Below are 25,086 nucleotides of genomic sequence, written 5' to 3' on the forward strand. Positions count from 1 at the left end.
ACTTATTTCAGGATAGAAGCTATTTCTGAAAATCAAGGCTTGCTTCAGTGAAGACCAAAACTTCTGGTTTTTTAGCGAAAGTCAACTTCAGAAATCAAATTCTGAATATTTAAGTTTCACAAATGAGTATTCAAAAGAAACATTACAGCAGAAGCCAATCAAGCATCCATTTTATCCATTGAATATCCTCCTCCATTTTTTCAGCAAATGACTGCATTACATAAAAATCGAGGATTAATTATTTAAGACACAAGGTTTAATCTAGATTACATAATGAGTAAGAAACTCTAGAAACTTACAGTAAAAAGAAAAGAGAGAACTTTTTCCATAATTTATTTGTGAGTAACTTAACTTGAAGAAAGATGAGATGTTGATAAGCAGCAGTTTTTCAGCAGGACTGAAAACAGCACTTGTCTTGCATCACATGTTATGTCATCTATTGTCACTTTTTAAAGTTTGCATTTCCATAATTTATACTTCAGTCTTTGCTGTACACATTAAATACATGCATTCACCCTTGGGTAGCTAATTTAGGGCTCAATTTTAAACCCCTCACATACACATGTCCATTGATGAATCACATCAATTATAAATGCATGTGGAAAAATGCAACAGGGAGAACAATAAATAATTTGTAACCTACTGTTTTAAGTACCTTTCCAAAAAATTGATAAATAAATCTTGCAATTTACAGGACTAGCAGCACTAGGTTTACCTGGATAGATGGCTTGTTTAGGTGACCCAGATTTGAAGTTGTTTGTCGTGGTTCATGTCCTAAGACCATCATATTAGCATTGATCAATCTGAAGGCATCAATAACAACCTGTAAAAACAAGATGTCAAGTCAATTCTTTTTAGAAAATGCAACTAATAGAGCCAAGCAACAGTGGACAAGGCACAATCAACTCTCATCTGTTTTTGGCCTTTATCCAGAAAATCATTTAATTATAATATTAATAAAAAAGAACCTCCTGCTGGCTATGTGATCAGCACACTACACTGCCTTGTATTGTAAGGTGACACCAATTATTACCTTTTCCATGGAACTGTAAGCTTTATATACATTATATCACCATATAATATTGAATTTTATGTGCACTTACTCTAAGCCTCAAAACTATGCATATGTTTGTCACCTAAATCTTATCCAATCAAAATGAATGACAGAGAGAGACTAAAACTGAAAGTGAGCACAAGCTAAGGGACCAAGTCTAAAGCCCAGTCCTGTCACATCAATTATACTACCACAATACTTGAAATGACAACAAAATTATAGCCAGCAAGGAACTTGCCCCATGTATTCCCTTCTAGTCAGATGCTTTTTGCTTCTTGTGACTACAAAAGGGTCTATAAACTGTCTGATGGATTAAAAAGTCCTTGTCAGTGTCATGCTCAGGAGTAAAAAATAGAGTAAAAGAAAACCAAGGTCATTTATGATTTAAAGGTACACGGTAGGCAGTATTCAGTGCTATTTGATTGCAAATAATGTAAACCCATCACTGATTCTTACTCTGTCCTGTGCTATATTTGTCTATAAAAATTTTTGCAAAGAGAAATTCATGGTCCCATGCAATAAAACCCTCACTCCTGTCCAAAACCTACAGGAGCTGAGACAGACCTAAGAACCTACCAACAATATAATCAAACCCACTCTTACTGTGTGCTGACCAGCACAGGTTTGTAACTGCAAGAATAATTCTTGTTTAGGTTCCAGTCTTTTAACTGGACCAGTGCAGGTACAGCCTTGCACATCCACTAAAACAGTACCAGGCAGACTTTGCAGGCATCTTGTCTGCATATCTTTGGAGAGTTATTAACTTAAATCTCCTTTTAACAGCTTTTCTATAATAATTTTTATTCTTTTCTTCTCTGTGAGTTGGACAACAGAAGCATTTACATGGCTGGTTTGATATTTTGAGGAATTAGATTTGAACCTCGTTTATGCTGAACAAACAAGAAATCAACCACTGTCACTGAAATCTGCAGAGAAAGTGATACAGTCTCCCACCTTGTTCCAGCATTTTCCTCTCCATTTACACAAATACTAATAACTAAATAATGTGTAGTTTTTAGGATTAGAAGAAAAAATACTGAGGTCCTTCATGTGGAAATGAAATTAATTGGCAAGTATTTATAACAACAACAACAAAAAAATCAGGTGTAAACAGAAAAAACCCACAAACTTATCACCAGTTGTGATTTACTTTTGAGACCCAAGTGAGACAGTGGTGTTGACTGAGTGCCACTAAGGGCTATTGCTTGGTCTCTCAGCTGCTGGCCAGATCCACCTGCATATGCCATGTTTTCAAACTGCTTGCAGAAATCCTTCCAAAAAAGATCTTCTTTATTAACAATGTTCAGTTGTGACCAAATTAAAGTGAGTTACCAGTGATGTTTTTTTCTTGACAAAAAAACCGCACAATTCAGATTTAGAATGCAGCAGAAGTACGCTATCTGATGCCAATGCTACAGAAAAAGGAATTACATTTAGAATAATTCTCAAAAATATTTAAAACAATTATTATGTATCTATACATTACTTCTCATAACATAAGAAGTAATTGGGTTGTTTCATTTTTTACAATTTTTCTCTATCTTAGAACACTTGTGACAAGCTTTTGTATGTATCTTTGTATTCCTTTTTAACCAGATGCTCTAATTTTTCAACATCTGGAAATGTCCAACCATAACAAACAGGCAGTATAAATTAAAAAGTCAAGCAAAGCAAGGCAAAAAAAAAAAAAAAAAAAAACAAAAAAAAAAAAACCACCAAAAAAAGCACACCAGCAGTTCTCCAGAGACTAGCTAGATAATGGAAAAAAACCTAAGCAAGCAAAAATTTACCCTGAGGAGCAAGAAACATGAACTTGGAAGTATACCAGAATGACAAGGAGTTGCTTTATAGCTTACTAACAGCCCTGCTTCTAGACCTGAATTTAACTGAGAACTTTACTAGACAATGTTGAGCTTATCCAGAAAGAATGGCGTTGTCCAGCATAGATTTGTTTTGGGGCTTGAGCCACGTAAAATAAAAATATTATTAAACCTTTTTACAAGAAAATTCAACATTTTGGTTAGAGTTTTCAGATTAGTTAAATTTCACATTAAAATATAAGAACAAGTTCCTGAATTAGTTATGAGTGATACTGAATATTGCTCAAACATCTTAATTCTGACTAATTCTTAACTAACTCTCATTGTGTTTTGGGTACAAGCAGCATGGGAATACACTGCACTCTCTATTTCTCTTCCTGAAGGAATGACATGCAAGTATTTCCTAAGTAGAACAAATATAAATCTAACAGAAAGCAGTATGAAAATCACAAATACCAAATATTATGCTTTTAAAAGGGATAAAATTGCAATTCTTACAATCTCAGAGGGGTACAAAAAGTAGATTTGCAAATGCTATTTTTCATCTTAGTTGCACTCTGATGACCAATAGTAACTAAATACTTTAACTACACTAAGATTAAAGGAATTTGCTGCTATCACTATAGCAACCATCTTAAAGAAACTAACATGCTCAGCAACCTGGAGGCTAAATTTAGACCTAATACATAATAAAAACATAAATACCACAATAAATTCTACATATTCACTTCTATGAAATGTAGTTGCTTTTTTCACAGTGAGCATAAATCAGTCCTGCCTTTAGAGGATTACATAAAAATAAATAGACTCATTAATGTCCAGTGTACTAATGAGCAATGGGTGAAGTAGGTGTTAATTATGCCACAGTAAGATCCAAGAAAAAAGCCCCAGTGAGCACTTGGAGGTGTGTACAAGTTAAAGTCTCCTCTCTATGTTTGTGTATTTCGAAGTACAGAATGATGCAGACTGATGACAGAAACATGGTCACCCCCTATTCTATGATGGAAACTTTAGACACAGTATTTTGAACAAAGAACTTCTAGGGATTAATTAAACCCAGCACGAATCACCACTCCGTTGCTTAGATTTTTGTTGTAAAATGTCAGTATTTCCCAACCGAAAAATTTAAGCTTTCATTGTACTTAAATTACCTATATAATACAGCATGTATTCTTCTAGTAAAAATTTGTTTCCAAGCTTCATGCTAAATTCCTTTCCTAAAAAGGCATTAAAAAGTTAACCAGAAGTCTATGTTATTGGGATGCTTTCCAGAAATTTGAAGGTAATTTTTTTTAAATGCACTTCCATAGTGCAACTCTTTCACCACTCTGACCATTTAATTTTTCCTTGTGTAAGTGTCTCCAGACTTTTCAGAGGTCATTTCAACAGCAGACAGCTTATAACAAAACCATTAGCAGTTTGGCTAGCTTAAGGAAACCTCTTACTTTCCTTTTTTGTTTATTATCACTGCATGAATCTGCAGCATATGAGAGTTTATAATTTCTCAGGCTTGTTAAATTCATGTTAAAGGTCTGTTTTCTTGTTGAATAAATTTTGTTCATATAATGCTGCCTATTTCATATACTGAGTCTTTAATAGCACCTTTGGTCTATGCGCAACTCACAGATCAAAACAGAGGACTAAAATAGGGGTTGATGATGCTATTTACATGTGTGATTCCTGCTGTCTTCTTGTTAGTAGCTTTAATATAATAGAAGACCTTGTCTGTTTTGTAATTAACACATCTTTACTGGAGAGATATTTGGAAGTGATTGCTGTGAATATACTGGTTAGTAAAATAAACACAATCACACACCACTTTCTGTTATCAGACAAATTTGTGAATTGTACACATTATACTCCAGATCAACAAACTGTGATATAACAGCCAAGTAGAAGACACATTTATATAACCCTTTATTTTTCTGAAAATATGTATTCAATCTGACCTTGCAAATATAATTAGCTTGTGGGATGTGTGGATTTCAGTACCATGGATGCTTTACTAATTGCAGTTCTTGGAAATAGATACTAAATATTTGGAAGCTGCCAATACAAAATAAAAACTGCATCTTTTTGTACATCTGTCTTAGCTTCAAAATGCATAATAATCTAAAAAACAATAACTATACAGCATTTTTTTTAGCATTTGCCTGGGGTCAACAGCCCACACTAGAGTCCATAGAATCTATTTTTAGGAAGAAAATATACAATTATGTCCTGTGTAAATTTCAGGACAGCTATAATTAATATGATTAAAATTTACTCACAACATAAAATGAGCACTGGACACCTCAACTGCTAGCTAGACAAAAATCTGGCCTCTTAGAGTCTCCACAGTTATTAAAAATAATGGCTTGATGAAAATTTAGGGTATTTAATCGCCAGATTTTTTTACCTTCTCCTGCAAGTGTGAATGCTGTCACTCTTTAGTTTCTTACTATCAGATACTGATCATACTTGAATATTATCAGTTACTCTAAAACAGTTGTCATAACTTTGTGGGGCATTAAAAAAAAAAGATTAATTCAAGAGTACTTTACACACTTGACTCTGAAACCCCTCCAATATTAAATATCCAAACAATAGTGAATAAAATAGCTTTGTTTTTCAAGTCCCACTATATTTTAGTGGTAAATTTCAGTTAGGCATAAGTCAGCCTTTATTGTTTAAATTAAAAAAAAAAATCTAACATCAATATTTTTCCAGTGAAGAATCTATGGCATATGGTGACTATCTTTAAAAATGCATTGTATCCTTGGAATTCAAATAGTGATGTATTGTTTATGCCATATGTTTATGAACAAACATACCAGTCCTTAAAGACAACTGCAAAGGATATAGTGTGGTTCTGCCAGGTGTGGAAAAAGAAGTAATGTCCCATCTAAAACCTCTTTTATCACCTGCAACTGACCTGTTATCAACTGCTTAGTTTGTTTCTAGATTCTTTAAAAATGAAATGGAACATGTGACCAGAGAAGTGCAGCTCAGGTTTATGACCATTTCGTTATTTATGCTGCCATGCACTGTTAGACAGCTACAAGTGAAGAACATCTTCTGTCCCCTGCAAGCCCACAACATAAAAAATTCAAAGAAATCGTACTTTTTATGCCATTTCCAATGAAAAGCACTAAGAACTGAAACTGACTCATGCCAAATGCATATCACTGAATTGCTGTGATTGTGAGTTTGAAGTTTGCAACATGGAAATTATTTATAAAATATCAATTTTAGCTCTGGAAAACATATTCCTAGGAGTATGTGCATTTTCCTTCTCTATCCTTGGAGAATTATTTACTTGTGGTCAAATCTGCAGTACAACTTCAATATCCATACTGGAAGGGGAAGAGAACTACAGCATAATACATTTATCTTGACAAGTGAGGGCATGCATCCATAACTCCCATGTAGCTGAGCCACAAGTTTTAAAGCTATATGCTTTAATGAAGATAAATGGACTATTCTACATCCACCACAGCAAAAGGAAATTAAACATTTAATACTTTTCAATTAAGTCTTAAAACTTTCTGTTTTAGGGAAGGGCATGAACTCAAGTAACCTATGTAAATGGTTTAATAGGTAAACATACATGACTTAATTAAATCAGAAGTCCAAAGGACATTACAGAACAAATTTTGGAACACTAGGATTGATACTAACAATTTCAGCACTCCATTAAAAAAACAGGAGGTAAAATATGCAAAATATGTGAATCTGGATATGTATCACCACTCTAGAAAATGTAAGAAAACAGTGGTGGCAGTAATAACACTATGTAGTTTATGCCTAGGTTTCTACAGCCTGAACTGAAAATGCCAAGTGGCCCACACTGTGATGCAGACACAATTCATCTCCCACAAATATGATTCTCCAAGCAAAGGAACATCAATCTTTACTGAATCAAGAGTGATCAAATCCAGCACAAACATACAACTTCCTTACTCTCCAAACCAGGCTCCTATGGAAACTCAGTTCTTGCCTAGATCAAACCACAATGTTTCTGTCCAGTCAATGGCAAGAAATCGCACATTACTGAGAGTACCTAAATGTACTACACACTGTGCATAATGTCCAGAAAGGTACTCTTGATACGTCAATCAAAATTACATACTGCACAGTTAGGTTATCCATTTTAGAATTCTTCCATTTACAATAGGAAAGTATTAGCAAATCCAGTTCTAACAATGGAAGTTGTTCCAGGTATAAAAGATTCTGACAAAATTGTAGGCATCACGTTTTAAAATACATTTTCCTCTACATGCTATCTGCATAATGATTCACAATAAATAGACACATCTCCAAAGCAGTGACAATACAGTCAATTCACTGTTTTGTTAAGTTGCTTTTAATTACTAATTTCAACTGTGTTACTTATTTTTAACTGTACCCTGAAGACCGTTGAATTCATTTGTGTCTAGGGAAGAATAAGTCAAACTAAAGATCAAAACAAGTGCATGAAGTGGGAAGGAGGAGTTAGGTATATTAAAAAAGTCATGTTAGGTGGCTCCAATCTGCTTACACTTCTCACAAACTTTATTCTTAATGAGATATTTTAAATTTCAGGCATTACACTAGAGCCTCCACACATCTTGTTTCAAGGATTGCTCTTTTTCTGCCTTCTTAAAAAACAAAGCCTCTTTAAATCCTGTGGTTAATTCAAACAAAGAAAGGAAAAAGACAAGTTCAAAGGAAAAAGAACAGCACTTTGATAAAAGAGTGGAGTTTTAAAACCATGCAATATTTCAAAAAACTGGTGTAAAACATGCTCAGCTGAAGAAAATCTTGTAGCTAGATGGTAATTCCAATATTCAGGAAATTAATTGTTAAATTGCTGTCTACTACTGGTTTCAGTATTTTAGACTAACAAGTAATTACCAAATTATGAAACCATTCACACACACATTTGTCTTGATAAACTAGGAAGATCTGCAGCACAAAAACAGAAGTCATCCATCTGAAACAGTGTAATACACAGGAAATTTAATCTAAACTGGAACATAAAAGTAGCAAGAGATCAAAACTACTTGGAAATCACTATTTTTATGGTCAGCATGCAGCAGAACGACCATCTATTACTCTGAAGAGAAAAAAACCTGAAACCAGCTATTAACAGCCCTGTAATGCTCATATACATCACTAATTATGCACAGGTTGTCACTTAGATTTACAAGTACCAATGGACAAAAAAGGGGAGAGAGGTTGCTGCAATAAGTCCTCCAGCTCTCCTCAGGGTTTTCATTTGTATAAGGAGGATAAAAGAAGCTTGTATCTTTCTCTCTCTCCAGCATGATAAGAGTAACTTTTTTCATACTTCAAAAATTACTAAAATAACAAATTATAAAGTTCAGCACCTTTTTTACTCCTCTTTGAATAAAATTCCAGAGATCTTATAAGCTGAACAAAAGAAAGCAGTTTTTAACTACCAATAAAAAGAAACCGCATGCACAAAATGGTTTCAGAGCACAGCCCACATTCTGTCTCTTTGAAGTAAAAAACCTTCCAGTTCCTGAAGAGGTTGCTTGGACCACAGGACAAGGTTCTTCAATGATGAATGTGGCAAGAGACAGTAGTAATAAACTGAAAAGAGCAGCTGCTGACCATATGCATACAAAGGGAAAAAACAAACTGCAAGAAAAATAAAATATTGGAACAGGAATTGGCATGAGGCTGTTGAATCTCAAGACCCAAGTGGACAAAACACTAAGTGACCTGATCTGAACTCAACGTTGAAACTGTGCTCACCACAAAGTTGGGCAAAATGATCTATAGAGATCAAGTAGAATTACTTTGATTTACCTAAATGTACATATTTATTTTCTTTTACCATCTGAATGAGTTTAAGATAAGGATAAAGTACCACAGCAAAATCCTCTTATTAATGTGGCTGGATCTGGTTTTAAGCACAAGATTAAGATGCATAGCAGATTTGTTTCTATCTGTCTGAGGTGACTGAAACAGAATTTATAAAAAAGTTATTGCAAAGACAACTATTTTCCTCAGCAAACAATTAAAAAAAGAATTTTGCCATAAACCAACAGATCTTCCAGACAGTGCCTTGCTAGAAAAAAAATATGGTTTAACAGAAATGAAAGTTTGCTGTATGAGTAGGAGATTTTGCTACCAACCCTGCTAAACACCACAACTGCCAACAAGTTTCTCAGATGTACAAAATGGACTTCTGACAATTTTGGATATTTTATCGATCCTTATGCAAGCAATTATTAATCAAGGGAAACCAATTAACTCTCTCAGAAGAACAAAACATTTTAAATGGTGACTTTGTTATAATAAAGATCCAAAGTTTTAAACAGGTCAAAAAAGAAAACACCACCCTTTTATTTTTTTAATATTAATTTAACAATACAGTGAGTGCAATGCAGTAAGTTAATGCTTTTGGAGTTAAAGCTACTATGTTACAGTGGGTTTAGTATAGTTATATTTTCCTTAAGAGGTGATGAACAGCTGCTAAGTTGAGGTCCAAAAAACCACATTTATTTTTAACATTTGGCAAAGGTTTATGGTTCTCTGTACAGACATTTCAAAGTGTATGTTGGAAATAAATATGAAATGTCAATATTTAGCTTTATTCCAGATCTTTAATGAAATTACTGCTTCTGTGAAATATGTATTACTTCTAAATATGTATTACAGCTTCCATTGCACAGACTGGAAAACTGTAGGGGATAAAAGAAAAGTTTATTAATAAGTATAAAATGAAACAACAGCTAGCCAACTTGCCCCAATGGCCATATTTCAGCATGCTTACTTTGACTTCATTCAAAGAAATCAAGCTAAAAAAAAAAGTCAGAACAATGCTTTTCCTTTCTGGGTTCTGAGAACACTGACCTTCAGTTAAAATTCACTGCACTGTTGCAAGTTTATTTTACAGACAACTAGAGCACTATTAGCCTAAATATTGAAAAATATGGTACGCAGACATGAAAAAAACCTAATTTGTATGCTAGAATATGTATGTAAAGTAATTTGGAATTACTTGTCCTTCATGTGTCCTACTATATTTATGCAAAAATAACCCAGACCTAAAATGGTCATTAAAGCAGTTGGCATTTAATCCACAGATCTATATGAGGGGGTTTATTTTTATATAAGGATTTTATATGACTTTTTATTTTTGCTCATTGGCTTTAAGATATAAAATGACTGGTTTGTTTTTTTTTAACTGATGAGAACTACAGGTATATTTATTTTTAAACTGCAATCATACATCCCTGTGCTACGCAGAAAATGTGTATGGAGACAAGGTAGTTAACAAAGAAGTTAACAAGTTTTCCTTTTCTATAGTAACAGGGCAAACTGCTTTTTAATGTTTTAGCTAGTCAGGGTGAACCTGAGATTCCTCATCAGAATTCACTGCAACTTCCTGACACATGAAAATAACCTCTGCCCCAGTTATTCTTCACTAGCACAAGCCATGACTGCTTCACTGACCATAAACTATGGCAATTTATATGGGCATGGACCTGCCCTGAGGCAGCTTTAAAATTAGCTAATGTGCTATTTTGGGCTTTGCTTTTAAATACATCTAATCTCAGACAAAACATGCCATATTAAAATCTTCTATGCCACATGTTCACTATATTTTTTTGCCAGACAGTCCTGCTAGTATAAGGTATAATGAGTAATGATCTCGGACTCACGTAGCTAAAGCTCACCAGTATAATGGTTACTACACCAGCAAAATTACCTCTGCAAGTGGCTCTTCATGCTGGCAAATGCAGATACTTTCCTGAAATAGGCTGAGCTCAGGCTCTGTAACACACAAAGAGGCTCTGGGTGCCATGATAAGTTACCCAGGCACATGAAGCACTGGAACCTCACCTGAGAAACCCCCCTTGAACAATAACATATCTGCTCTTCTCTCAGTTCATTGACAATCCAAACACTTTTTAGTGTAAGTGATCTTGCCAACCAGGATCACAAAACTCGAACACATTCCACATCTTCCAAACCAAGAAGTTAATCACAAGTGGTATTCATAATTTAGGAGATTCTTTTTATTTCTAAGCTTTAAAGGATGCACTTGCCAGAAACATGACAGATGTAAATTTTTTTTAACATGAAACCTGAGAACGTAATTTAATCTGACTGTAGCAGCTAAAAATGTGTATGAAAAACAAACATTACAAGACTTCCAGTAATCTCAAGTACTGGCAGCAATGCCATAAGAGCAGCTGTAACTGAGAAATGCTTAGATGGACAAAAATTTATTCACATTCAAAATAAATATGCCAAAGATTACTTTATTGAAGATCTCAAAGATCTCAAATCTAGACATCTATGTCAAACAACAGTGGCAATAAAATTATTATAAAAAGAAGCACTTAGTGAGCAAGTGTGCAGTGTGACTTATTAGAAGGCTTTTCCTCCTAATGGATTTAATAGCTAGTGAGGTCTAAATTAATTACTAGTAATAGTCTTGACATTATTTTTCGTCAAAACAAAAAGAATCCTATTTCAACATTTCTATTGGAGTGGGAAAATAAAAGTTCTAGGAAAAATAAGTTAGGAATAATTAAGTGTTCTACTGCATCTTACCCCCCCCGGCCCCCAGACTACCTGTATTTTCTTCTACTCTTTAAGCAATTTAAAAAGGAACAACCTTTCTACAGATGTCTAATATCTTCCAAACAACCAGAAGCTAACAATTTTTCAATTGCCCGTTACATAAAGGTATTTGCTATAAAATTCAGAATTAAAAAAAATAAACAAAACAACCGAAACAGCAACTGTAGCTTCAGAACATTCTGCTATGAAATTAAGTGAACTCATAGTGTTTGGTATCTTAGATAAGATGTGCCTCACAGGAAATATGATAGTACAGTTTTATAGAAGATGAACACTTTTGAAATATTTATAAATTTACATGAATATCATCCATATATACCATGACGCATTTCAATAATTATTCTACAGTACAATGGGAGTGCATGCTCAAACAAAACACCTCAGCAGTATTTTAAAGCAGTAAACCACCTAGCCAATTTCTGTACGTTCTGTAGTTTTTCTAATCCACTCTCCCTGTGGTTGAGCAAAATCGAATTGCCTCTCACATTTGCAGACAGCTCTGTGAAGGTGATAATAGAGCTGCTCCCTGCTGTCATGAGGCAGGAAATAGGAAAATGGCATATGGGGCTAGAAAGAAATAAAAAGAGAACTAAACAAGAACAAAAGAGATTTCAACAAAGGACAACTATAACCCAATATGCTTTGCAAGTTAAAATCTCTTTTCATAATAATTTAATGTACTTAATCACTTATCTGCATGCTTCCTAAAAATTCAAATGCTTGATATCAACTTCTCTGTAAAGTTTTATTGCCCAAAACATTTGGAATAGAAGTTTTAATAAAAATCATCATATGCAATGCCTGGAAATCAATGCATTCTTAGTACCCATGTTAAGGGGCTGAACTTATTCCAATCTGTTAGTAATTGATCTCAGAATCTGTAGCTAAAATTTAATATATAAAACAGTGTATACTTGGATTATTAGTTGTAAACCTGTTGAGTGACACCTGAATAGCAAAATATTAAGAGAGGATTATGATTGTTTATGTGTACTGACAATATCAAAGATTTCCAGCCTGTTTAAAGACTACTTATCTAAGCTGCAGAACAAACTGGAAGTGATCTTTTAATTTACAATGAAATTTTGGTTTTAATTTTTTTTTTTTGATACGCTATGGGCCTCCAAAAATCAAGTACTTACATTTATTTACAGTGCTTCTGTATTAAATCTTACTGAAATACCTTAAAAATAAAAAGCAAGCCTACTATACCTTTCCTTTTACACTCTGAATGGGATCCACCACCACAGCAACAGCTCTTTCTGATAAGGCTTCAAAGCTCTGCTGAGTATTGATATCTACACCAGACAACCAACAGCCAAAGCCAGGATGACTATGATACCAACCAACTACCATCTCAGGTCTGAAACAAAGAGGACATTGAGATTTTTAAAAACATAAACACTTATCACAAGAAGAAACAGGAACATATCAGGGCATAAATTATGATGAGCTGTGAAAAAAACACCATTAGTAATATTTAAATTACTCACCATGGTATGGTGAAAACATGGACATGAATAAATGAGACAAAAGAGGGCTATCATTAAGGGATACACATTAGCAGTGGTAGATCATGCTTTCAGTTTTTCACCCTGTTACCACACCTTCCCTGAACCAGTTTTTACCCTTTCAGCACTTGAGTAAATATCTACTCTTTAACTCCTTGGCATCGAAGGTTGAATTTTCACGGCAGAAAGTCCATTTCAGACATGGACAACGGGAACCAACGGTGGGAAAGGATTAAATATCAATTAAACCAGCAGTAGAACTAGGAACTCAGTCAAAAAGCAATTTGCACTGTTCTGTTCAGCTGCTGAGCCTTTTGCTAACATTAATTTTGAAGTTTTTCCCACAGTAAAAGAATTTGAGCAAGCAGACGACAACTGTTGAGAGGTAGGAGTGAAATAAAAATTTGTTTAAATACTAGGATCTTTGCAAAATTATTTTCCGTTTCTTTTCATTAAAATTGTTCATGAGTAAGCTATAACTTCAAAAATTTTTTAAATTTTATTTGAAGGGTTAAATCAAAAAATCAATCTTTTAAGCAGGTGCTGTGTAGTGATCGCCAATGCTAAACTGAGCAGCATTCTAATCTTTCTGGGTGATAATCAAAGCTGTAGATTTAACAGGAGTGACAATCTCCTGACAATTGAAATGCATGAGGGAGACTGAATTACATGCTATGCTACTCACCTAATTTTTGGGACAATTATTTATTTTTAAACATTATCAATAGCCCTTAGATCACAAGTTTTGCAGAAAGCCAGCCGTTTCTTCTGAAAACCGTGCAGGGAGTACTTGTGACTGTCAGCCCTCTTTACAGTGCCTTACCTTCCCGTCTGTTTCAGCATATCCAACATTTTTGCTTGAAATACAGGATCAACTGCCTCCACACTGACACCCTGATTTAAAAAACAGACAAAAATCATAGTAGCTGTATGTGAAGCAATATTATTAAAAGACAGACAGAAGCAATATTATTAAAAGACATAGTAGCTGTACATGACGCAATATTATCTTTTAACTTGTAACTTTACACAAACAAAAATATTCATAAGCATCTGTTTAAAAAAATAAAGAAATACTTTAGTACTACATAACAGAACACCCTTAAACACAAAATATAATTTTTAGAAATGTATTTCAATGTGATTTTTTAAATCCTGAAAGATTATTTTGAATTGCTATTTAAGTAATCTTCACTATGAGTAAACATGATTAAATAGGCATAGGAAATCACTTTTTTGTCCTCTGTTTGGTCTGCAAACAGTGGCCTGTTGTTTGTCCCAAGTTCAGCTCTACACGTTTTATTCAAGATAAATATAATATATTTACTTTTTGCAGATTTTTATATTATGCACATGAATAAAGTCAGGACAAAAGAATTCAAAATTTTCATGGAGTGCAGCTCTGAGTAACAAAGGAATTATCCCATGCCTGTTTCAAGCACATTTCATTCCAGTTACATGAAATAAAGCACCATAAATTCCAATTATGCCCCTTGACTCTTCACCTCTTTAATCTGTTCATAAAATGGATATTCTTACTCAAAATTTAAACACTTTTGTTTTTCATATCACAGAACTATCATTTAAGAGACATGCAACTAAGATCTGTCAAAGAGAACAAGTTTGAAGTATATCACAATTAAGGGCATGATACTCTTCTAATCAAACCTCTTACATTTTGAATATTTCTGCTGGCTCATACTACATGAGTTTTGAAAGTTATCAATTTATAAGTCTTATAAGTCATGTAATACACTATATTTGTACATAAAAAAGGACACAATATCTGCATATATTGCTATACACACTTAAGTACTAGCCTTCTCTCAAAAAGAAGTTTTGACGACATTTCTTTTTACTGAAATCCTTTAACCATTAAACTTGTTTGTATTATAACTCACAGCTTATACTTCAGATTACTTCAATGAGGTAAAGCACAAAAACATTTTAAAAAATATATTTACCTTGAGGAAAAAAACAAACAAGCAAATAAAATGATCAAGGTCTAGATGCGAAGAACTCACCGTTCCAGACTGTGGCATTGCAAAAACATCAATCACTCTCACAGTATAATCATCAACAAATTCCCCAAGCATCAGACCCATAACTTCCATAGGGACACCAGCACGACCATGCTTCAACATCTGGAATTAAGACCAAATGACACCATATGTTTAAACGATGATTCAAGTCTGATTTGAGGTAGTTTTTTCAGCCTTTGTTGATCTCTAGCTAATTTGCAACTTGTAGCACTTTTGGAAACTGTAGCAAACTATAAAATAGTAAAAACAAACCCAACAAAAGAGAACTAATTAAAATAAGTTTCTGAGGGTTCCAATCAGTATTAATTTATTTTTAAAATAAGTCTGGCCATCACTTAGGCAACACAAGTCCATTAACTCTGGACTGCTGCCAGGTGCTCTAACTCCAGCATTATATTCAGACATAGTATGTACACAGAACACTTACTTTCAGCAGTGCAAGGGAAGAGATATAAACCTGTTCCGCTGTATCGACTGCAGGAGCATCTGTTGGTGGCCCCTATAAAAAGAATAAACAATTATTTTCATCATCATTGTTATTCTGCAGTTTCTGAATATTTTCTTTTGTTTTGCATATTGCAAAACTTGTAGAAAAATGCATATGTAATTGATTTAATGAGTTAGATGTAGTTGTTACAAACAAAACAAAAAATTGCAAATCCAATCCCCAAACCCTTGTTTACAGCACTTTCTGTCACTAACATTATTTTGTAATAGGTCACCCAGCCATCATCCTGTCAGCCCCCACCTCAAACAACACAGTCTAAAGAGCAATCTTACCAGAGCCAGTCAAATATAAAGCAGGCAAGTGTTACACTGGATACAAACCTGTTACAAGCCATTCAGGCTAAGAGTCAGCTAAGTTTCCATTAGTCAGCCTTGCTGCAATGCTAACCTTCGTCAGCTCTAAAATATGGCCAGTTCTCCAATTAACTATGTGTTTCTTACAGTGGTGTGAATGTAAATGCTGCTGGGCTAGCATGATTAACTGGCACCAACACAAACAGCAATTTCCCTTTGCTTCATCAGCTTTCAGCTAAAGAGGACTTGCAGATAAAGGCTATGGGAGTACTTTGCAGATACACTGGTACAGTGAGAGAAAAAACGGACCTCTGATCCCTAGGTGGAAAAGCTGTGAACAAAATACTTTGCTCTTTGCCTTATGAGTAGTTATTCAAAAATTAGCACAACTGTCCCAGGTGTGAATGATTGGTTGAAACAGGTTCTGTGTAAATGTTGAAATTGAAAAACACAGGAGGCAGCAGTTTAAATGTCCCTTTCTTGAGGAACAAGAGAAATATTGCTGTTATATACAGAATTCCACATGAGCATCCCTCATTACAGCCAATTAAAAGCACATTGATTACTTTATTACCAAATTTCCACTGAAAAGACATAGCTTACTTCTGCATGAGGTGATGCAAACTTAGAGGGGCAACAAAGCAACTATGGAAAAAAAAAAGATACTCCATTATCAAGTTAAAAGAGGAAAATGGTGCCTTTACTGAACCCTTTACAGATTTAGAAATTTGAGTCCACAGTTATAAGAAAAACTGGGGGAAAAAAAACTTTTGAATAAATTCTTATTTTTCACTTCAAGTGAAAAAATTCAACACAACATGCATCCTCATGACATCAAACAAGACACAGCGATCAACAAAAATCCATTACTTCCTGAAGATAAAACTGGATACTTAAGTAATCAACACATTATATTTGTACAGGAATTATCCTTTCTGCATACTCTGATTTTCACGCACACAGAAAAACATCAGTATTCAGAATAAAGCCTTAAAGAGAGTAAGAAAATTCAGTTGTGGGGTTTTTCCCCCTTAAAGTCAATGAGTCTATGAGTTCTACATTCACTCTTTGGATTGTGAATCCAATCTTTGTATTTTGAAACTCACATATATGCATGGATCTGTCAACCGTACCCACTTCCAAAAACTTCAAACCTCTATTTCCAACTTTGATACTGCTGACCATCATCAGTATTTGCCTTTCCTCACTTCTTACTACTCACTCCTAATTCTTCTGTCACTCTAGTCTTTTCATCCGCAAGCTTCCAGCAGGTTTCCCTGCTTTTCACCTTCCATAGTATTCTCACCAAAGGTCCATTTTTCATCAACCTCACCCCTTTATCAAGTATTTCCCTGGCCTGGCCCCAGCCCAGTGAGATGCTCCAGTTGAGATGTACTCCTCTAGCATCCACACTGAAACACACTAAAAGCAGCACTTTAGAACATTGCCCAGAACCAGATGGACAGAGCACCTGCATCACTTATCCCAAATTTTCTGCAATTAAATTGACTGGCAAAGCTTCAAATGCCCAAACATTTTGCAATGCTGTTCCCATGTTTTTTTCTCCATAAACATGTCAGTTTACTTTTTAAACTCTATCTCCTCTACTTGAGGTCTATTCACTTAGAAGTGTTTGCTTAGAATTTGGAAAGCACAAAGACTCATGTTTCCACTTACTCAATGCAAAGAAAAAAGCCCAGGTAACCTGAGTTTTAATTTAAAAGTAACTTACTAGTTTGTTAACCAAACCATTTTTTCATGCGTAACGCTCTCCCAATTTTCCACCAGTTGTAGACCAGAAATGGTCTGAAGGGAAGATAAAAATAAATAGTAACCTTGTGCTTTAGGAAGAGCCCTAATACCCATGCTGTGATCACCAAATGCATTCTACATTTGTTCCACGTTTTGTTTAACATTTCACTGTAAGCAACCATCCCATTACACCATTCAGTAATTTTTAAAATAAAGAATAGAGTAATAAAAATCTCCCCAGATTAGCACAAACAGTTCCACGATTTCTGGAAGGCTAATCTTGCTGTTTGACTGAGACTAGCTTCTCCAAAATCAGGAGGCTTGAACTGAAGCTTACTCCACAGACTATGGCTCTTGGATGAGCCCTCCTCTATGAAATTTCTAGTGTTTGTTAAAATCACATTGACACCTGTCCTGCAGCTGAGGCATTAATCAAAGCTCTGTCTTCTGTATAGCTGCCTGTGCCCTCAACTTATAAAAGCTTATTATTCAAAACTTTTCTCATTTTAGAGATCAGTCAGTAGATTCACCACGTACAGGGAGGAAACAAATATGAATACATTTTGTTTCTGTAAGAAGGCAGATGAACCACCTTTAGTTTAAGTGAAGGTAGGAACTAAAGCAGGGTGTTCCTTATATTTCCTTATGATTTCTATATTCCTTGGAGCATCCAAATGCTCATTTACTGTGATGATGGTGCAGAAGAGGGCATACCTAATATGATGCTTCATCTAATCTTTAGGCATTCTATGAGATAAAATAGGGTTTTTTTTCAAAACTTACGTTGAATTCCCATTGCCAGTACCCATAGTCAACAATTTATTTTCAGCATAGGAAACTCTGTTAATTCATAAAGGAATTCTTCATCGGTGCAAGCCAACTTGATTAACTTTTGCTATTTTTTTAAAAGCCATAGCATTCACTGTGAAGGATTTTAAATCCTAAATGTGTTTAAATAGACATAGAAGTTACTACATTAAGGATTAGGAGGGATCAACAGCATACTTCACTACTTCATATTAAGCACATGCAAGACATAGTAAAAATATCAAACCTGAGTTTCCACTCTTACTGTGCAGTTCAACCAGTTTACCTGAACTTGTAAAAATTAGCTAATGGTAGTACACAAGGCAGGTTTGTTAACTCTCAGTCATCTTATAAATACACAGCACATACCAAGTATTTCCTTGGTCATTGATGCTTCTTTGTGTGACCTCACTATCTCCTTTCCATCTGCTCTGTTCTTCTTATAGATTTTAATTACCAGCTAGATTATGGGAAAACTTAAGTCCTCATTGCACCGTACCAATTATGTTAATTCATTTTCATGTTAATATTCCTTCTTTTGTTTTTAGTATCAATTACAACGAACTGCTCAAAAGAGTACTGAGATTCAGGAATCCTGAGGAGGAAATGATCCATAGGTCAAGTTTCATATTATTTTTCTATCAAAGATAAACTGCATTAGTACGTTAGTATTTCTACAGAAAATTCTAAACCAAAGTTCATCAAATTCTTGACATAAAACCTTCAAAGATTTAACAGATAAAGCCAAATGGAACTTGGGTCTTCCAAGTAGTTTACTTGACTTTAGACGATTTGAAAAGAGAGAGCCGTTTGGAAACTGGAACCAATTTCTTCCATCTCTGATCACCTCCATTTCCACAAATGGCTGATAATGTAACACAGCCCTGGAGTGCCAGCCCCAGCTTCTGTGTGTTAGTTACACAGTATGTGGGAGACACCTATGAGTTATGTGTTTTGAGACCTCTTTGGCCTGTTTCTGGTTGTCTTTCACAAAAGTTTACGCACTTCTTTCATCAAGCAAAGAAGAAGAAAGATTTTATTAGCTAATCTCTACATGGAGGCAAATATTTTACACTGACCCTCCACAGCATGTGCTATTACCACTGTTCATAAACTTCACTGCCTGCCAACTTTAACAAAGAAGCACCAGCCTTACGAAGCAGAGCACCAAATTAAATTAACTGGTATCAGGAACCCAGACAAGAAAGCGTTTGCGTCTGCAATGCAAAAGAGCTGCTGGTGTTTTTGGTTACATTATCATATTCAAAGGACAGCTATGTCATTACATAGTTTTAGAAGACTGTCCATCTCACTGCAAAGCAGCGAATATTGCATACCTACAGCTTTATTGGATTCTTTCTTGGAGAACTGGAGAATTAGATTTGGAAACTGCAAGGACTACTGAACATTCTTTTTCCCAACCATGCATGTATAAGCTGGATAGAGTAATTATTAAAATAAAATAACTGCTGTAAAAAATACTGTTATGTGTTACTGAAAAATTGATGCTTCTTCTGAATCAACTCTGTGCTTCCAGTCACTGAAATGAGCTGCCTAATGGCCACGTCATAAAACCCAACCAAGCTTTAGGATTGTTTTTGTTTAGAATGGCAGAATTCCAAGGTCAATAATAATTGATAAAATTAGGTTATCACTATTCAAATAATTTTTTTTAAGTAAGACTTGTAAGGGAAAAAGGATCGCATGCAAGTTATGGACAGAAAATTACATTGTAATATTAAATTATGCATGTTACTATTTTTGTTTCAAACAGTTAAAGAGATGATCCAATATAAAAAGCAGACCTTTACTTGGGTAACCCTTGTTGACGAAGTGTTAAAGGCATTTGCCATTCTTACAGGATAAAAACTAACGCCTTGAAGTGTTACCTGCTCAGGCCTTTTAGCAAATTTGTTAACACTTTTAGGTATATTACTTCACCTTTCTCTTAGTGTGAACCGATATAAATTATTTAGCCAATTTTATTATTAAATGTGAACTAAAGTGTCATTTTAGAGCACTGTTCTTTATTTGTACTATTTTAGATTTATTCAAATAGCTAGAGGAAGCAGACTTGATTAATTACACAAGGAACTGAGAAATATTCCACAAATGGATACACTTTCCAATGTTTAAATGGATCTTAAACACTGCTCTGGTTTCATGTTAATAGCACAAAAGATGATTTTGAAATACATCATACCTGTTTCAAAGAAAACCCAGTTTTGCAGTAATAAAAATCCAAAGGCAGTGAACTTAAGTGCTGTAAAGCATATCTCAGCTTTAACGCACCAAACAACATATTACTGTGTAAAATAAAAGAATTATTACTACTTCTAATTATTTTTGTAACTGGAACAATTTAAGCACAAACATAGGACACACAAGCAAACAATGATTGCTATCATGTTTTATTTCTTTCCCAGTAAGCTAAGAAAGAACCTTTTAATAGTTTAATTTTGTGAGTATTAAACAACTAGTGTGAAAAACAAGCTGCATGTAAACTACTTCTACTGCCTCTGCTTCAATGACTAGCTGAGGCAACCTGTTATAGGAGGTGTTAATTGGCAATAGGAGTACAAGTCAGAAGCATGTTCCCCATCGTCCTAACCCAGCAAGGCTAGGTCATTAAAGTGGAAATGAATTCTTTCATGCCGACTTAACCCTTTCACTACATATTTTCAGCTGTTATATCCAAAGACAATTGAGAAAGATTAGCTAAAAAAAAAAAAAAGACAAAATCTCCCTTGGATTACTTTTGAGTTTATTAATCCCACCAATTTTTCTTCACTACCCTTCTCTACCTCCTCGAGAACAAGTGTTACAGGTAAAGATGACATTTTATTATATAGGTAAGGGGGAGAAAGGCAACTGAGGTACAAATGCAATGACAATCATTATAAAATAATAATTTATCATATTAAAAGATGCATGGAAGGATGAGACACCTAAAGTGAGCTTAAATCTTCTGTTTTGTGGAGGTAAATTCAACTTTGTGTGTATAAGTTGGTACAAGGGAAATAAACCTACAAAATACTATCTGCAGAGAGGACAAACATAAGCAAGTGTGCAAAGGAGGTAGAGGTGTTAATGATAGTAAGGCCTTAAAAGTCCAGAGTACCACTGTTCTTCTCTACTTTTTGCCAGTAAGTGGTACAACCTGCTGATATATATGGATATAAAGAATAAGAAATTTCTTAGGTCAGCACAGTGTTTTTTACACATTGTTAAGCCTGAAAATCTAAGCAGAGTTGGGATTGTGGAACCATTTTCTTCCCGTACTGAGACAATACACTTCTGGAAATTACCAACCCATGTTCCATCAGTGGAAGTGGCAAAGGGAGAGAGGCATATTCTGTGATCTCAATGGTTCCAACAACTTTGTCATGACAAGCACTCGAAACCATGTATTGCATTTTCTGCAGTACAGGAAGTTAACATGATCAGTCATGACAGAGAAAATTATTCCAGTCATACAAAAAAATTAAAAAATCAGTGAGCTCAATAAAAAAGAGAAAACTGTATTACTTGCATTGTGAATCACACACTAAAACTAGTAGCAATTTGAAATTTTATTGCTATTTTCAAGCTATTACGCACACAATTTTGTAGTTAGTTCCACATCAACAGGATTAGATTTTGAAGCTACCATTATGTCTAAACAGTTTGTATGTTTAGGTCCATTTTTATACCAATTATAAACAAGCAAGCACAACAGACCACAAAATACCGTAAGTCTCAACAAACAGCCTAGATTTCTTGAAGGATCACATTGTCTTGTTACACCATATGTCAGATGAAATAAAAATTGCAGTAATATGTTTGGTCTCAGAGACTCCAAAATTGAGTAGGGATACTAAGGAAGTATTGTGGCATCAACTGCTACCTTAAATTGAAAAATCTCTGAAAAAACCCTCACCTTAACAGGCTAAATAAAAACTCTCTCAGTATGTTTTACAAAATTCTGTCTCCTAAAAAAAGCTTACCCAGGTTCACATTTACAACAGAACTCCACGAACAGCAATATAGATGGACTTGAAATATATAACATTTCCCATCTCCCTTCCTCTTCAAAACCAAAATTACAAAACACAGAACTTTGTATAGCTTTGAGCAGTTGGTTAAACGGGTTGGGATCATAAATTTGCCAACACCTCTTTGGTGCAGAGCCAGAATTTCACTGCTTAGCTTTCTGCTTATTTAGGATTTTAGTTTCTGTGGGGCGGTGTTCTGTGGTTTTCTTTTTTAGGGTGTGTGGGGTGGGGTTTGGTTTGATTTTTTGCTATGGTTTTGGGGGGAGGGGTTGTTTTTTGGTTGATTGGTTGTCTTTTTGCCTTTTTTGGGTTTCTTTTGTTGGTTTGTTTGTTATTTGATTGTTTTTAACTACAGAACATTATTATTAGAAAAAACATTTACTACTCAATAATAACGTATTCATGATGTAAAATTACTTATATATATACATAACTTTGATGCAATTTGCAATAGTCAGACTTCCTACAATGCTCCCAACACAACTGTTATATGAAATGGCTGCTTAAGTGTAATCTTCCCTGGGTCAGTGTTTCATTTATCTTTACCCCATTTAATCTACACATTCATTGAGACACAAAACTCAAAGGGGTAGGTGTGCTTTATTACTGCAGTCAAAATTCCTTATCAAGCATAAGGACAATTTGGACTAAATGTTTTTAAATGTCATTTCCAACACAAACCAATCTATGATTCTATGACAATGTCATAGAAAAAAGCCCTAAGATTAGGGACATAAAACAAGTTCTCAGTAACACTGTACATCTTTTTGAAAAGAGCTATTGTTTTTCACAGCCTCAATCTACTGGAAATAAAAAGAAAATACAGAGGTCAACTTAATTCCAGAAAAAAGCCAGGACTAACCTGTTATCTACTCCCATCAGCATTACAGAAGGTATTGGGACTTAGAACTGAGAACCTCAATGCAGATGATGAGCCAGCACCTGTAATTTTGTCTGCCTCCTGTAGTCTTGCTTCAATGTAGATTTTGAATTACCTTATTCTAAATACAGTTCTGCCAAGAAGGCAGGATGGCCCTCAGCAGGTTCTGCCTAAGCTCACCCTCAAGTACACTTTGTAGGCAAAGCAGTTAAAGATATCTCCTCAGTATAAAGAACAATGCACTGGGTTCTAGGTATCTGTAGATTCAGTGTTGTGAAGAGCTGCTCCTCTGGATACAAGCAAGTGAACTGGGAAACTCAGTGGCAAGATGCAGCAAGGTCAATTGTTTGCAACACTTGAAAAAACAACTGATCAGCCAACAGCCACTGCCCCCTCAAAACCACACCACTATAACACTTCCAACTTTATAGGAAAACTTAGAGGACTCTCCTACACAGCAGGAAGAAAAGAGAAACCCTCACTCAAAGGTGCTGCATAGTAGCATTGCAACTTAATATGCAATTGCATGGGATTTCAGAAAGAAGATACAATTTCCAAGAGAAATAAATTAAATTGATTGCTATAGGAGTGGCTGTTTCCTGCTTGCAGAAAGGAACATTACAAGTGAATAGGTGAAATGCCAAACGCACAAAGATATTTCTTCTTCTTTACCCTTTCTTCCCTATGTTCTTTCTCATTATGGCTACACTCACTTCCTTGTCCAAGCTCCTTTGTCTCTTTTGGAGAAAGTCAAAAGTCAGCTGGACTACACTGGCAATTAAATTGAGGAGAAGAGAATCTAATTGCCTAATTATTAGAAATATGGAAGTTTAAGATCTGAGGCCAAGAAGAGGCAGCTAAAAATGTTCTCCAGAGTAAAATAGCAGATCAGAGGAAACTGTAATGCTCAGACACAACCCACTGGCTTTTTTAGTTTTAGTTTTATATTTGTTTGTGATTAATAGGTAAGACATGTCTGTAGTGCAGCCATCCTACTTCAAGACAGCCTTTATAACACAAATTACACAGAGGGTTTAAGTAAAATTATGGCTTCTCCTAAACCAATTTTAGCAGGTTTCTCTTTTCCTCTCCCAATTAGCTCCTTAGGAGACAAATCACATTACAACAACTCAACTGTACTTCAAATGTATGAGAACTATACTCTGCTTTGCCATCCCCAGCAACTTTCAAACAAGCCTAACATGACCCATGGAGTTACCTTCTCCAGCAAAACCAGACCCTGGCCTGTGACCCTGGCCACACCTGGATCCTAAATTTGATATGAAGCTTTCATTGAACAGCCCTGTATTAAAACACTAATCAATGCAGTAAAACATTCATCCCAGACAGTGAAAGTAAGTGAAACAGCACAGTCTATTATCTCTAAGGTGGTTCTCTTCTCCTTAAAACAAAATCATATATTTTGTATAGAAAAACTGACACTGAGACTTTCTGTGGAAGATAATGCAGGCAATTAAGTCTTCTGAACTTTCTATGGAATTTCATGTTGGATATTTTTAATGGATGAAATGAAAAATGTTTGTCATTGAGAAAATTTTTTTATTCCTTAAATGGGTTGAGAGCTTTCAGGGGAAAAAAGTAGAACTGGAATAACCCATCCAAATTGTACACCGTCTCATCTACTGGGAATTACATTTGAGTTCCAGAAATAGTAACATTCTTCATACTTGAGAACTTTGCTGGAAAATGTCTCAGAAGCAATGGCACAGAAACGATGCACAATTTTACGAGCTATAATTCAGACTTATTCCCCTGGCAAAATATTCTCCAAAGGTGTA

At 34.8% G+C, this 25,086-nt stretch overlaps 1 protein-coding gene across 1 annotated transcript in view; it reads right to left on the minus strand.

The window, feature by feature from the left end:
* The window catches only part of PSMD14 (proteasome 26S subunit, non-ATPase 14), a 46,309-nt gene that overhangs the window by 8,545 nt on the left and 12,678 nt on the right, over positions 1-25,086 (minus strand). The window contains exons 5-9 of the mRNA XM_066553256.1: positions 15,441-15,512; positions 14,996-15,115; positions 13,795-13,865; positions 12,673-12,823; positions 716-823 (exon numbers count right to left, since the gene is read on the minus strand). Coding sequence (XP_066409353.1) covers positions 716-823; positions 12,673-12,823; positions 13,795-13,865; positions 14,996-15,115; positions 15,441-15,512 — 522 coding nt within the window. The remainder of the gene's footprint in view (positions 1-715; positions 824-12,672; positions 12,824-13,794; positions 13,866-14,995; positions 15,116-15,440; positions 15,513-25,086) is intronic.

This window comes from Molothrus aeneus, chromosome 7, assembly GCF_037042795.1.
Source record: "Molothrus aeneus isolate 106 chromosome 7, BPBGC_Maene_1.0, whole genome shotgun sequence".
NCBI lineage: Eukaryota > Metazoa > Chordata > Aves > Passeriformes > Icteridae > Molothrus > Molothrus aeneus.